Source organism: Caloenas nicobarica, chromosome Z, assembly GCF_036013445.1.
Source record: "Caloenas nicobarica isolate bCalNic1 chromosome Z, bCalNic1.hap1, whole genome shotgun sequence".
Lineage (NCBI taxonomy): Eukaryota > Metazoa > Chordata > Aves > Columbiformes > Columbidae > Caloenas > Caloenas nicobarica.
Window position 1 is genome coordinate 38,970,806 of NC_088284.1, and position 14,490 is coordinate 38,985,295.

At 37.7% G+C, this 14,490-nt stretch overlaps 1 protein-coding gene across 1 annotated transcript in view; it reads left to right on the forward strand.

Moving 5' to 3' along the window:
- FBXL17 (F-box and leucine rich repeat protein 17) overlaps positions 1–14,490 on the forward strand; it is a 307,168-nt gene that overhangs the window by 82,604 nt on the left and 210,074 nt on the right. The window contains exon 5 of the mRNA XM_065656470.1: positions 7,125–7,232. Within this exon, the coding sequence (XP_065512542.1) occupies positions 7,125–7,232 (108 nt within the window). The remainder of the gene's footprint in view (positions 1–7,124; positions 7,233–14,490) is intronic.

A 14,490-nucleotide genomic window follows, 5' to 3' on the forward strand; every position in this document is an offset into this window, starting at 1 on the left:
TTCCTTTTCAGTTAGATTGTTTCCTTAAGGGATGAAGGAATAGAAATATTTGTATTTCTGTATTTTAGGTGCTCCTAGAAATTGGCAGTACTTCTTAAATCTTCCCATACTGCTTCAAGTTCAAACGGACAGTTGTTGAATTTCTTTTGTGATTAAGCAAATGGTTACATTTATCCGTATGTGTTAACTGAATGTTAAGAAATGTATAGCTTGTCCAGTGGCAGTTAGTTAAAATGAGCCTTGCCTTGCTGCTTTTCACTAATGAAATTCGAGTGTCCTGAAAACTTGAGCATAATGACAGATTATCTGTGCCTTATTTTTGGCGATGTTCTTTAATTGCAATAAGGAGTCATGAATTAGATGCATCTCTGCCAATAATAATTATTTTGTCACTGCTTTTATGAAAAATATCATTTACATTGATGCTTGTGGAAAGCAGACAATGTATCACTCCTATTGAACAGGGAAAGTCTTTTCCAGTTTAAGTTGGAAATAAATCTTTTAAACAAACTTCATTTTTAACCTTTTATGCATTTCGTTTTCCAAGGAAGGAAAAGCAAAACCAGCCCTTTATTAGGATTTGTGTGTGTTTGCAAGATATGTTTGTGCTGTATTCCCATTCAGTTTAAAATGAGTTGGTTGTATATTCATGGACAATAAAATAGTATGATCTATTTCTAATAAATTGTGTTATTAAAATAAGGTTAGGGACTGATGCTAGGGAATGCCCTGGCATATTTGGTGAAACCTTAGGATTAAATCTGTAAATAAATACTTTGAGTATTGCAGCCTCCTGTAGAAGTTTTAAAATTAAATTGAATTTCTATTTGAATTCAAAGATGGTTAAATTGAAACAATTTACTTGTTATTTCTTATGCGTTGGACTAGGAAGGTATATGTAATGTTAAATATTTGTAAGTTTATCTTTTAGTTTAATAGCGTAAAATTTACTAGTATATAACTTCTAGTGTAATATGGTGATCCCTGTTTGACCCTGGGTTAAAAACTAATTTTTAAAGTGTTAGTCTAAAGAGAGACAATGTCATCTTTCTCTGTGTGGCAAAGAGGGATCATCTGATCATAATTCTTTGCAATGACTAGGCTGTATTTCCATCTTGACCCTTTGACAAAGTGCAATACATTCAACAACTTTTACCTTGCATCTTGACAAGCTGTTGGTGGTTATATTTTTGTATAAGGGTAGCAATGCAAAGTTTAAGCTAAGTAGGAAGAACCTATGTGAAAACACACACCTGTAGTCAGTCAGTTTCAAAAGTGTTTAATTCCTGAGATTTTTTTAAAATTTATATTTTTATTTAGTGATATTTAGTGTCTTTTCTGCTGATAGAACAGTGGTAGCCTGGCTGCCTTTGTTTACAGTAGATACAGATATTTCTGTATACAAGCAATTTCTTTTTTTTTTTTAATGTATCAGGATATATGCCTTTGATCTGTGTGATGTGCCTGTATCTTCTGAAATGGATACATTTTAGGAGTTTTGGTAAATAGAAGGAAAACAAAGTCATGCCTGAATTTAGCCCAACTGCACATAATTGTCATTTATGGCATGCAAGGATTTCAGGGAAAATAGAGAAGGGAAAATGCACATTGTTTGAGTGTTCGATATAAAACACAGTATTGGAGTACTTCATGGAGCACAGATCTCTGAGTGGGTTGTATGTGTGCCTTAGTCTGTATTATAGAATAATGCATAGGTAAGGCAAGAAAGTTTTAGGACTGAATTAGCAGATTGGGCTTTTTGTAAACTGATCTCTTTTCAAACATAAAACTGAAATTTATTAAGTCCTCCCTGACCCTTCACTTCTTCCTATGCTGCCCAAAAATAAGTATGGTTAAGATTTATGGAGTAAGGAAATGGGAGAAAAGGGGATTTTCTACCATTAGTGCTGACTCCTGCAGGGGATACTTACATGTTAGATTTATGGCAGACTCACTCTCTGCTTACATGAGAGTGTATTTTTTCTTTGACAGAATAAAATTGGACATGAGCCGGCAATGTGTGCTTGCAGCCCAGAAGGCCAATTGTATCCTGTACTGCATCAAAAGCCACTTGGCCAGCAGGTGGAGGGAGGTGATTCTGCCCCTCTGCTCTGCTCTGGTGAGACCCCACCTGGAGTCCTGCATCCAGCTCTGGAGCCCTCAGTACAGGAAAGACATGGACCTGTTGGAGAGGGGCCAGAGGAAGCCACAAAAATGATCACAAGGATGGAACATCTCTCCTCTGAGGAGAGGCTGAGAGAGTTGGAGCTGTTCAGCCTGGAGAAGAGAAGGCTCCAGGGAGACCTTATTGCAGCCTTCCAGTACTTAAAATGGGCCTGTAGGAAAGACGGGGACAAACTTTTTCACAGGGCCTCTTATGATAGGACAAGAGGTAATGGTTTTAAACTAAAAGAGGAGAGATTTGGGGTAGACACAAGGAAGAGATTTTTTACAATGAGGGTTGTGAGACACTGGCCCAGGTTCCCCAGAGAGGTGGTAGATGCCCCATCCCTGGAGACATTCCAGGCCAGGCTGGACGGGGCTCTGAGCAACCCGATCTAGTTGAAGATGTCCCTGCTCATTGCAGTGGGGTTGGACTAGTTGACCTTTGAAGGTCCCTTCCAACCTGAATTGTCCTATTATTCTATGATCCTTCTAGATGTCTTTCTCCTGAGGAATATTTTACATATTTTCCAAACTTTTATTTATGTATTGTATGTGGAAAAAATTGCAAACTAATATATACTTACATTGCAGTGCACCTGTTTAAATAAGAAAACATGGTGTTCATGCTATATCAGTTACTATTGATATTGCTATCTCTTTTTCAGTCATTTCTGTTGGAACTTCTGTAACTTTTCATTAATTGTGAGGCCTTTTAGTTGGAATTTAACTGGCTTGCATTGTCATACCTCTTTTTGAGTTACCATCGTTGCTTCAGAACTCTTCCTCTTTGGTCCTTCTATTATTGAATAGAATGTAAAATAAACTACTACTTTTAGAATCTAATTCAGAGTAGTCAAAATATTGAATTTCAGTAAAACAATGCAGAACTGGAATTCATATACAATAGTCTGCAATACATAAAAAGAAAATGATTAAACCGTATCTCACTTATCATAGATCTTTTTAATAGGAGCAAAATCTGTGCCATTAGTTCCAGACCAGCGTCTTTCCCATTCACAGTGCTTTAGTGCATGACTTATAAATCTGTCCTCATCATCCCATATTACTTTTTCAAAGCAAGAGTAACATCAAGTAAGACAGGATGAATGAAAGTCAATGAAGGTCGACTAGACAATCCAATTATTATAGATTCTTGGAAGAACGGTATTGTGATCTATAAAAGAATTGGGTGTGCATTTCTCTATCTTTGACAACGGTCATTTCTGTAGAGGTGGTATATTTTGTGTGGTAGTCTGTTTTTAGATTATGCTCGTCTAATCTGTTTGTGTAGTATGTCTGAATGTCAGTTAGTTTTCAAAGCCACATTTATAATACACATTTCAGGTACCTGTTCCATTTCCTGAGTGGTGAGGGCCTTTGAGGAGAATGTAACACGCAGTTACGTATTGCTTTATGAAGAGAACAGGGTTAAGATTTCATAATCATTGCATATATGTCATTGCTAATTTTCCATGCATTTTTGCCACCCGTCACTTGTCTTTCATTCGTTCTGCAAAACAGACCCTCTCTTGGGAGCATAAAACACGTCCATACAATAAAAGAGATTACTGTTTCTGGCACCTACTTACAGTAGAAGTAGTGAGCTGGCTTGCATGTTTTGAGTTTAAATATAGAAGTTCAAGTATGTGTATAAGCCATCTGTGCCAGGCACTGCAGATGATAATATAGAAAGAAGCCTAATTAAGCAGAAGAATAGTTGTTTTCAGTCTTAAAAACCTACTTGGGCTTTAATTTAACTTTGTTGCTTCTGTTTGAGATCTGAAACTTCCTTCTTTTTCCTTCCTCATACGAATAGGTATAATACTTCTTCATACAAACCTTTTTGTTATTATGTTTTTGAGCTACATATAAATAAGTAAAGATAGGATTCAGTTATCCAATTATTCTAACTGAAGGCTAGTAGTTGTACTTGACTGTTATGCTACACATACATTTATAAATAAATTCCAAACTACTGCATGTTCTTAGTATCTCCCAGCCCTGCAAAAAGGAGAACAAAAAGACTTAATATAAATGTTGGTAGATACGTAGTTTACAGGTGTTCTGATCTGATATTTCTATACCTAGTGTCCTATATTCATTTTGAGATGCAATTCTTGTGAAGTTGCGAGTGTGTGTGTATGTGTATGTATAGAAATGCATATGTATATTTTCCTTCCCCACTAGTACAGTCACAGGAACATGTGATCATGTGTTAAGAGTAGCTAAGCAAACAGAATGTGGAGTGGCTTTCATTACAGGCTGTCTGCATGGGAATCATGTTATTAAAATATCTATTGCTATAAATGACATAGGGTCTGAGAAAGAAATTATATATTCTTAGGCACTGGTTTAATAGAGAATGCTGTCTGTGAAATTACACGCTGATGGAGAAAATTTTTACAATGTTTCCCAATAAAACTTGAAGTCAGCTTCTGTAGGTGCTGGAGTTTTGTTGACTGACAGCAAAGGATGGGATCTGTTATTGAACTGAGATTAAAGACAGCAACAGGTTCAATGCGTTACTGTTTTGTTTGTAGGTCAAGATTTAAGAACAGAAATTGCTGTTTGCAGTAGCAAAATGCCTGTCTAAAGTGGTGATTTCTACCACAGTAGTTATAAAGCATATCCAGGGAATGTCACACTACTTTTGACAGACTGTAAATAATTTTTCTGTTCCGGGAAAATCATGAGGCTTACGTGGCATACAGAGGTAATGAAGAATCTTTTTCTGACTAGACAGATGCTGCACATCTAACAAGCACTGAAAAGGTTCTTATTCCAGTGCTTATTCCTAAACTATTTAATATATATAATCATAATCTACTGTTACTAAATTTTACCAAAACATTTTTTTCACAGATTTAGTTTAGAATGCAGAAAATTCCATAATATGAACAGAAGATACTTTAAGACATAATAATTTTAATATTTGCATTCAAAACTTCATTTTTTTAAAGTCTTTGTGCACCCAAATGTCAGCTATGTATAAGAAATTATTTTATTTTAAAGTTTTGAGCTCTATAATGCATTTGTGATGTTCAGCATTTATATTACTGATTTTTTTGTTACTGCATTTTTTTTCTAGTTAGGGCAAACCTGTTTGCAGCAGAGGATCATACTCTAATCCTCTGTAGAGAGAGGAAGGCAAGATTGTAAGAGAGTCCTTCTCTTAGATCATTAGCTTCAACAGAGGATTTAGTTTAGCTTCTCCAGATGAGATAAATTTTTTTTTTTGGTCCGCCTCTGTGGTGCTGATAGAAGGCTAAACAGTGCAAATCTGTAAGTCTTTGACTTCTGGTAGTACTTGTCAAACGTTTTTAGTAGTCAATCTCTTAAAGTTCCCAAATAGTTGGTGTGGCTGTCCTCAGCTGAGAGGAGTGTGCAAAAATAAAAATGTAAGACTGTGTCAGATCAAAATCAAAGGAGAAATTTCTTACTACACTGTTTTGTTTTGTTTTTTGTTTGAGTAGGCAGACCTAAGTCCATGCAGGTACAACCTTATCACTACTCAATTTGTGATTGAATCTGTTTAGTTGGCCCTTTTTCCCCTCCTTTTGTCCTGTTTTCAGATTCATTGGCTTCTAAATCCATAATCCCAGAACGCTTGACTTTTACTTTTGTTTGGCAAATGTGCAACAATAAAAGTATTTGCTCACTGAGAAACTGTTGCTTTGAAAATAGAACCGTATTCCATAACCCCAAACCAATGCAGCTTTTATGTGGTGCTGTACATATAATCTTATCTCCCTTATCTCTGGTTTATGTTTTAAGAAGTTGTTTTGCCAGTGTCTTCATCAAGGTTGTCATATACTGCCAGTGTGCAGTTAAGTGATATATTAAGTCAGGCAAGTTGGAACTGTGGCTAAAGGTGATTCCACAGCAGGAATAATGTTCCTGTGTATGTATTCACCTGAGGCTCAGTTGTGAACTAGATCCTTCAAAATTTGTTTTGCTTCTGAATTCTGTGATAACAAGAAGACGTCCTTACAATCACAGAATGTCCTCGGGATTCAGGATTTACGGTTGCAGACACAGTGAGACATTCCTGAGCTGGAAAATACAGGTTTTGTCCCAGAATCCATATAGAGTTTTGCTTTAGTGTCGTTTGCAATGGGAATATATACTTCTGCAGAAAAATAGCAAACCAAACTTGTTTAAAGGAATATATGCAAATGTCTTATGTGTGCCCATGTCAATATTATATTCTTCACAAAGTTTACAAAATGTTGTCCTTTTGAATATTTAGTCTACCTACAAATCATTACATTTATGCAATGCATTATTTTTCATAGTTATTACATTTAATTAGACAAACTTAATGATAAAAAAACCATAGTTGTGGAAATAAATAAATCAGAATAATAAGCTAGGTAATGTCTCCATTCAGCTGATGACTGACACAATGGTATATTATCATGAGATACAAGTCTGATGTGGGAAACAAATGCAATAATATCATCAATTGCTTTATTTTAGGAAAAATGCTTAGAAAAGGAACATAAACTTAAGATATTGCACAATTCAAATTCTCTGCAGGGTCAATGATGAGTGTATCTTAAGTCTGCAGGATGGCAATAGCATAAATTTGTTAGTATTTTCGTGTTTGTATATAGTTTCTGACAACAGCGGATAGAATGGTCTATTAAGTTATTTGCAGATAAACAGCATGACGATGATATTTGTATTTGTGGCCATCATTCTCTCTTCCATTTTCTCTCCCAAGAATGATTCCCGTCTGCCAAAGGTGATCTTTTTTCTTCCTTTTCGTGCACGTACATAGATGTGTGTGCATACCCAATGTTTCCTCTCAAACTCTTGAAATAAATAATATTAGTAATAATAATTATAAAAGTATTAATGAGCAGCTTGCCAATGTTACACAGAAACTGGTTAGACTGTATTAAGTATTTGCTTATATTACCTATTCAACTATTTCCTGTATATCTTTTCTGTAGGTGACAGATCAGTCTGTGAAAGCTTTTGCTGAACATTGTCCTGAGCTGCAGTATGTTGGTTTTATGGGCTGCTCTGTTACATCGAAAGGAGTCATTCACCTCACCAATGTAAGTGTTGTAACTACTTTTATCTCATCATTAGTGTGTTTGACTATTGCCAAACCGCAGATATCAGCCAGGATAAGTTTTATACATATGATGAATAACACTGTCATGAATAGAAATGTGACAAGATGAATGCACTTTGCATTACTTGAACAGACACATTCAGATTTCCCTGTGTAAAAACACTGCAGCAAAAACTTATTCAAGGTGTGATACTTTTTCTCAGAAATAATGATGCTGCTCAGCTCAAAAGTCTTTAAAATGCCTAGTTGCACCAGATTCTCTTGCAAACAAACCAGAATTCTGTAACTGGAAGTACAAAATTCTTAATGCAGGAGATTGAGACAGACCCCTTACTGCAACTGTATGTCTCCTATGCACATACATTTTCTACCTATCCATCTTTATATTTTAACACAGATAGTGTGACAAATACATTTTATTTCCTTTCCTTTTTCTTCTACATGAGTGATGTGTGGAAGAACTAACTCGAGTGAACCTGCAGAAAATAATGGAAGCTTTCAATAAACTGAATGACTTAGATGATGTGGATGAACAGCATATTAATTAAAACTCATAACTGAAAGTAAATTCAGAGATCATGTAACATCAATGAGAACAGAGGAAAAATGCATCTGGAATAGACAGAATATTATCATTTTAGTTGGAAAAGACCTTTAAGAACATGGAGTCCAACCATTAACCTAATACTGCCAAGTCCACCTCTAAACCATGTCCCTAAAAACCTCATATATGTGCCTTTTAAACGCCTCCAGGGATGGTGACTCAGCCACTTCCCTGGGCAGCCTGTTCCAGTGCCTGACAACTCTTTCTGTGAAGAAATTGTTCTTAATATCCAATCTAAACCTCCTCTGTCATGACTTGAGGCCATTTCCTCTTGTCCTATCACTTGCTACTTGGAATAAGAGACCAACACCCTCCATGCTACAACCTCCTTTCAGGTAGTTGTAGACAGTGATAAGGTCTCCCCTCAGCCTCCTTTTCTCCAGGCTAAACAGCCCCAGTTCCCTCAGCTGCTCCTCATTAGACTTGTGGTCCAGGCCCCTCACCAGCTTCATTGCCCTTCTCTGAACTCTCTCCAGCACCTCAATGTCTGTCTTGTAGTGAGGGGCCTCAAATGGAACACATTATTCAAGGTGCAGCCTCCCCAGTGCTGAGTACAGTGGCACAATCACTTCTCTAGTCCTGCTGGCCACACTGTTCCTGATACAAGCCAGGATGCTCTTGGCCTTTTTGGCCACCTGGGCACACTGCTGGGTCATGTTCAGCCGGCTGTCGATCAACACCCCCAGATCCCTCTCTGCCAGGCAGCTTTCCAGCCACTCTTCCCCGAGCCTGTAGCACTGCCTGGGGTTGTTATGACCAAAATGCAGGACCCAGCACTTGGCCTTGTTAAACCTCATACAATTGGCCTCAGCCCAACGATCCAGCCTGTCCACGTCCCTCATAAATAATAAAATAGTGTTTATAACTAAGAATTTTTTAAAAATTTCAAATGAGAAAATTGAACTTCTTATAGCTGGTAAAGATGACTGTAGAAATGGGTATTGAATATGGTAAGTTCTGGTAAACATAAAAATGGTTAAAGGGATTTTGAAGTCACAATTCGAAAGCATATTTAATGAAAACAGAGTGTGCTGGAAGAAAATACAGGGTTTTTTATGCAGCTGTGCAGCCCTCTTATTGTCATGCAAAACCATTCAGCGCATCTGTAAAATATTGTCGTCAGTTTAGGGCAACTGAGTAGCGGAAGATACAGAAGAATTGAAAACATTTGGAACACATGCAAAAAGATATAACCCAGAGAAATTAATTTGCATGGTAAAGATATAACACCTCAAAGGATGTAATTTGGAAAGGACTGTCTGTATATATTGAAATCGTGTAAAAGGAGCATATATCTGTGGATGAGAGAAATAATACAATAACTTTCATGTTCTGTGAAAACTATATAACTATAGCTTACATTTAGATATGCAACATAAATATAGGAGGTACATAATTTAGAAATCTGAGATAGACAGGTTATGTAGTCCAAGGCTTTGTGGAAAGTTCCCACACAGATCACTTTTCATTATTCTGACCTAGATTTATTGAGTAATAGATGACTTATCCTTCAACCAAGTGATTTTATAATCCCATGTATTTGATAAAAGTCAGGATCTTGATTTTTCTTATAATATTTGGTTCTGATTTTCATGTGGTTTGATAATAATTAATGATTAGAAATCCTGATTTACATAGGAGTGACGCTGTTTTACATAGTCCTTTGAAAATATCTGCTTTTTCACAAACTTTGAAAACTTCATCTGGTATAAGTAATTGGTGCATGTGCTTTTTGCGGGGACTTAAGACTTAGTTATTCCAGTTTCCTTCCCTCAGGCTGTATCTATAGAAACCTTCTGTAAGCTTTGCATCACTGCAAACACAGTGATGTGACTATACTGAACATTACATTTTTTTAAATTCTCAGAAATAATTGAGGAACTCATGTTTGTGTCCTTGATAAGGGAACTCATTACTTCCTTAAAACATTCCTGTGAAGGTGCTAATTATTTACCATATATGTGGTATCAACTACTTTTTGCTTTATTTGTCCCACTCTTCATGATTCTGTCTTGTGTCTTCTCGTAGTTTTCTCTCTTTTTGATGTATATTGAAAATTTTTAGGGACACATATCCTGGGAAGAGTATAAGGATGCTGCCCAGTTGTGTAGGCATGGGGTCAGGAAGGCCAAGGCTAAGCTGGAGCTGAACTTGCAAGGAACACAAAGAATAACAAGAAGGGCTTCTACAGGTATGTCAACCAGAAAAGTGACGTCAAAGAAAGTGTACCCCTACTGATGGACACAACTGGCAAACCAGTAACAGTGGGCGGGATACTCAACACATTTTTGCCTCAGTCTTCACTAGCAACTTCTCTTCCCACACCTCTCGAGTGAATGAACTGCAAGACGGGGACTAGCGGAGCAAATTCCCCCCTACGGTAAGAGAAGATCAGGTTCAAGACCACCTGAGGAACCTGAACATATATTAATCAATGGGACTTGATGAGCTGCATCGCCGAGTCCTGAGGGAATTGGCTGAGGTAGTTGCCAAGCAACTCTCCAAGAGATTTGAGAAGTCATGGCAGTCGGGTCAAGTACCTCGTCACTAGAAAAACAGAAACTCTGCAGGCCTTCTTAAAAAGGGTAGGAAGGAGGACCCTGGGAACTACTGACCTATCAGCATCACCTCTGTGCCTGGGAACATCATGGAACAGATCCTTCTAGAAGCTAATGCTAAGGCACATGGAGGACAAGGAGGTGATCTGAGACAGACAGCACAGCTTCACCAAGGGCAAGTCCCACCTGACCAACTTAGTGACTTTCTAGAATGGAGTGACTACATCAGCAGACAAGGGAAGAACTATGGATGTCATCTGTCTGGACTTCTATAAGGCCTTTGACATGGTCCCCCCCAACATCCTTTTCTCTACATTGGAGAAAGATGGGTTTGATGAGTGGACTGTTTGGTGGATGAGGGATTGGCTGGATGTTTGCATCCAGAGAGTAGTGGTCAACACCTCAATGTCCAGGTGAGACAAGTGGTGTGGCTCAGGGGTCCATATTAGGACTAGTGCTATCTAATATCTTCATCAATAACATAGTGGAATCAAGTATATCCTCAGTAGGTTTGCAGATGACACCAAACTGAGTGCTGCAATTGATAAGCATGAGGGATGGGATGCCATCCAGAGGGACCTGGAGAAGCTCAAGAAGTGGGTCTGTGTGAATCTCATGACATTCAACAAGGCCAAGTGCAACGTCCTACACCTGGGTCGGGGCAACCCCCAGTGTCAATACAGGCTGGGGGATGAAGGGATTGAGAGCAGCTCTGTGGAGAAGGACTTGGTGCTGCTGGTGGATGAAAAGCTGGACATGAGCCAACAATGTGCGCTTGCAGCCCAGAAGGCTGATGCTGTCTTGGACTGCATCAAAAGGAGAGTGTCCAGCAGGTCGAGGGAGATTATTTTGCCCCTCTACTCCCCACTGGTGAGACCCCACCTGTCCAGCTCTGGAGCTGGACAAGACATGGGCTTGTGTTGAACAGGTCCAGAGGAGGGACAGCAAGATGATCAGAGGGCTGGAACACCTCTCCTCTGAGGACAGGCTGAGAGAGTTGGGGTTGTTCAGCCTGGAAAAGAGAAGGCTCCAGGGAGACCTTATTGCAGCCTTTCTGTACTTCAAAGGGGACTTTAAGAAAGATGGGGACAGACTTTTTGCAGGGCCTGTGGTTATAGGAGAAGGGGAAATGCTTTTAAACTGAAAGTGAGATGATTCAGCCTAGACATAAGGAAGAATTTTCCTACGATGGGGGTTGTAAGACATTGGCCCAGGTTTCCCAGAAAGGTGGTAGATGCCCCATCCCTGGAGACATTCAAGGCCAGGCTGGACAGGGCTCTGAGCAACCTGATCTAGTTGAAGATGTCCCTGCTCATGGCAGGGTTGTTGGACTAGATGACCTTTAAAGATCCCTTCCAACCCAGCGTATTCTATGATATGACTTCTGTAAGATTTGCTAAGTATTCTTTCATGAGTGACTTTCTGTGCACAATAACAAGGTACTTTTAGATTTATTACTACTTTAGATTGAAGTATATATGCATGTATTATAGGCAAGTGGGATGACGCCATATATTGAGCGAGAAGAGAGCATGCAAGACATTTTCCCAGTAATACAGAGACTGGGATATTGTATTGGAATTAAGGCTTCTTTACTGTGAAGCTATTGAGAAGTGAAATCTGGTTAATCTTGCTGCAGTGACTTTAGTAGTGTTTCTACCTGGCTTCTCTGGCTGGGGTTACTGATTTGTAGTACAGCAGGCAATTTTAACTAAAACTCTTGAATTGCACTGAAGCATCCAGCATGGGTAGATATTCCATTTCTACATTTTTTTGGAGGAAAGAAGCTCCCGATGGGAGTTAAAACAACTCTCTGGGGAATAGTAGCATAATCTCTAACTGCTGCATCTGTCTTTTCCACAATTAATCAGTTGATGACATCTTTTTTTTGTTTTATCCATCATATATTTCTTATTGTCAGTAGTACTTCGTAAGTGCTTGGTAATAATTCCAGTCCCATGTACTTGGAGAATGTGGAATCTGTTCCTTGCAGTACATGGCTCATGAGTGTGTCCTGCAAGGCTGTGCAGAGCTCATACTGTCCTTCTGCTTCCTGTGTGCAAAGTGGAGATAACACCACTGGCCTCTGTTCTAAAATTGCTTTGAGGCCAATAAGTGTGTAAAAATTGAGTGGTTTATTATTATTATAGCTCCTCTCCAGTAGTATTAGCTCTCTTTAAAAATAGTGGTGCTTGAAAATACTGAATTACAGTGCTGCTGAACTGCAGAGCTATTTTAATAGCTAATTCTGGGGTACGGCAGTTAAAATGTTGTGTATTATAGTAAAATAAGAAACGTTCAGGATTTATTTTCAATATCTTTCTATTGAATGTAGTTACATTAAAAAAAAAAGGCTTCTTGAGCAAAGCCATGCTGTCACACTAGTGCTTTTTTTCCCTGAGTTATTATAAATTAGAACAAATGCTCCTAAGGTAAATAGTTATTATTGGGCAAAATTAAGTCACTGCATGTTAACACACATGGAGGGAGAAGGGGAAAGAGGGAGAGTGTGTATATACAATTCACAGACTGGTTCCAGTTGGAACCAGTGATTTGTTCTGATGACCTGGAATGTTTTATTTTGCTTTGTAGCTCTAGTGTGTGGAACATTGTCACAAAACATCTGAATGATCTTGTTTTCTCACTTGTTTTCTTATTATCTTTCCCTGCATGATTTGTTTTTTCTTGTTTTCTCTTTTTTTCCCATCCTCTCTCAAAAATTTATTGCAGGTTATTTTTTTACTTTTCACTTCCTTCTTCTCCTGTAAGCACAAAAATCCATGCAAAGGAGCAAGGTATCTGTGCATGTTAGGTATTTGCACTGAAGACTAAACAATTAGATGGATAATTTTTATTCATTAAGTGTGAGTAAAAAGCTCTATATGCTAACTAGTGGAGATTTTAATTTTTTAAATTTTATATCTTTTGCCCCAAAGGTGGTGGTATTTTCTTCCCCTCTTGTGGTAATTGCTTCTCTAATTGTTTCACTTCTAATAGAATTTTAGCAGCTGGCATCAGCAAATCTTGACGTTTAGTCAGAGCTTTATTTGCAAGCCACTTCTTTGACTTCTTTCTCAGAGTTCTGACTTATATGAAGAATAATTGCTTTGTAGCAGTCTAACTCTACAGCTCTATAACTCTAGTGCTTCTACAGCGTGTACTTCTGACAGACTATGTTTGGTAAAGTTTATTTCAGGCATTTTCATCTAAACATGTGAATCCTAGGACATCTTGATAGGAAGAAGTTCTAACTTATTCTTCTAATCACAAATACATAAGGTCAGCTTATATACAAAAACTTCTGGAATAATGTGATCTTTCTTTGTCTTATATTTTTTTTACCCGAGAGTCATGTCCAATCTAATTGAGTCATACCTGTGTCTGAGTTGGTGTCCAGTATGAAGTTAATCAAAATTCAGATTTTTAGAGCCAATATTTTTAGGAATCATTCAGTGCAGACATTATCAGCTTGACAGATATATAATGATAATCTACACATTACAAGACTGATTTTGCAAGAGCCTTTTCTAAACTAAGGTACCGTATGGTCCCTTTTTTTAGTAACTGATTTGTTTTGACATGAAGTGTACTGCTTTATGCTCTTGTTATGGTAATATTTTAGCATACCTTCTAAGCTTAAAAATCAACTTGCTTTCTAACTAAAATGATTCTTCTTCTATGGCTAGGTCTAGGGAAAATAGTTTTTAAAGTAATTTGTATAATGAACCTCTGTCTCATAGCATATGATTTATTTGAATCTGTTTGCATTTAATAAAATGTTTTAAATGTTAGTCTTCCAATCATATGAAAAAAAATCATTAAATAAAGATTTCTAAACATAGTGATTCTGGGAGACTATTCCTGAGGATTGACTTAATACTTTAAATGATGTGGTGCTATAGACTGTATAAGAGAACCTCGTTACATCTTGTCAGAATAAAGCCGACTGCTTTGTGGAATATTTCCCTCTTAGAGTTCGTTTTCGGCACTTCTAAGAATTTGCTAGTTGTACCCAACTGCAGTTACTTTCAAGGAGCAATGAACTAAATAAGGCATTGCAGAGAAGACTGATTGCA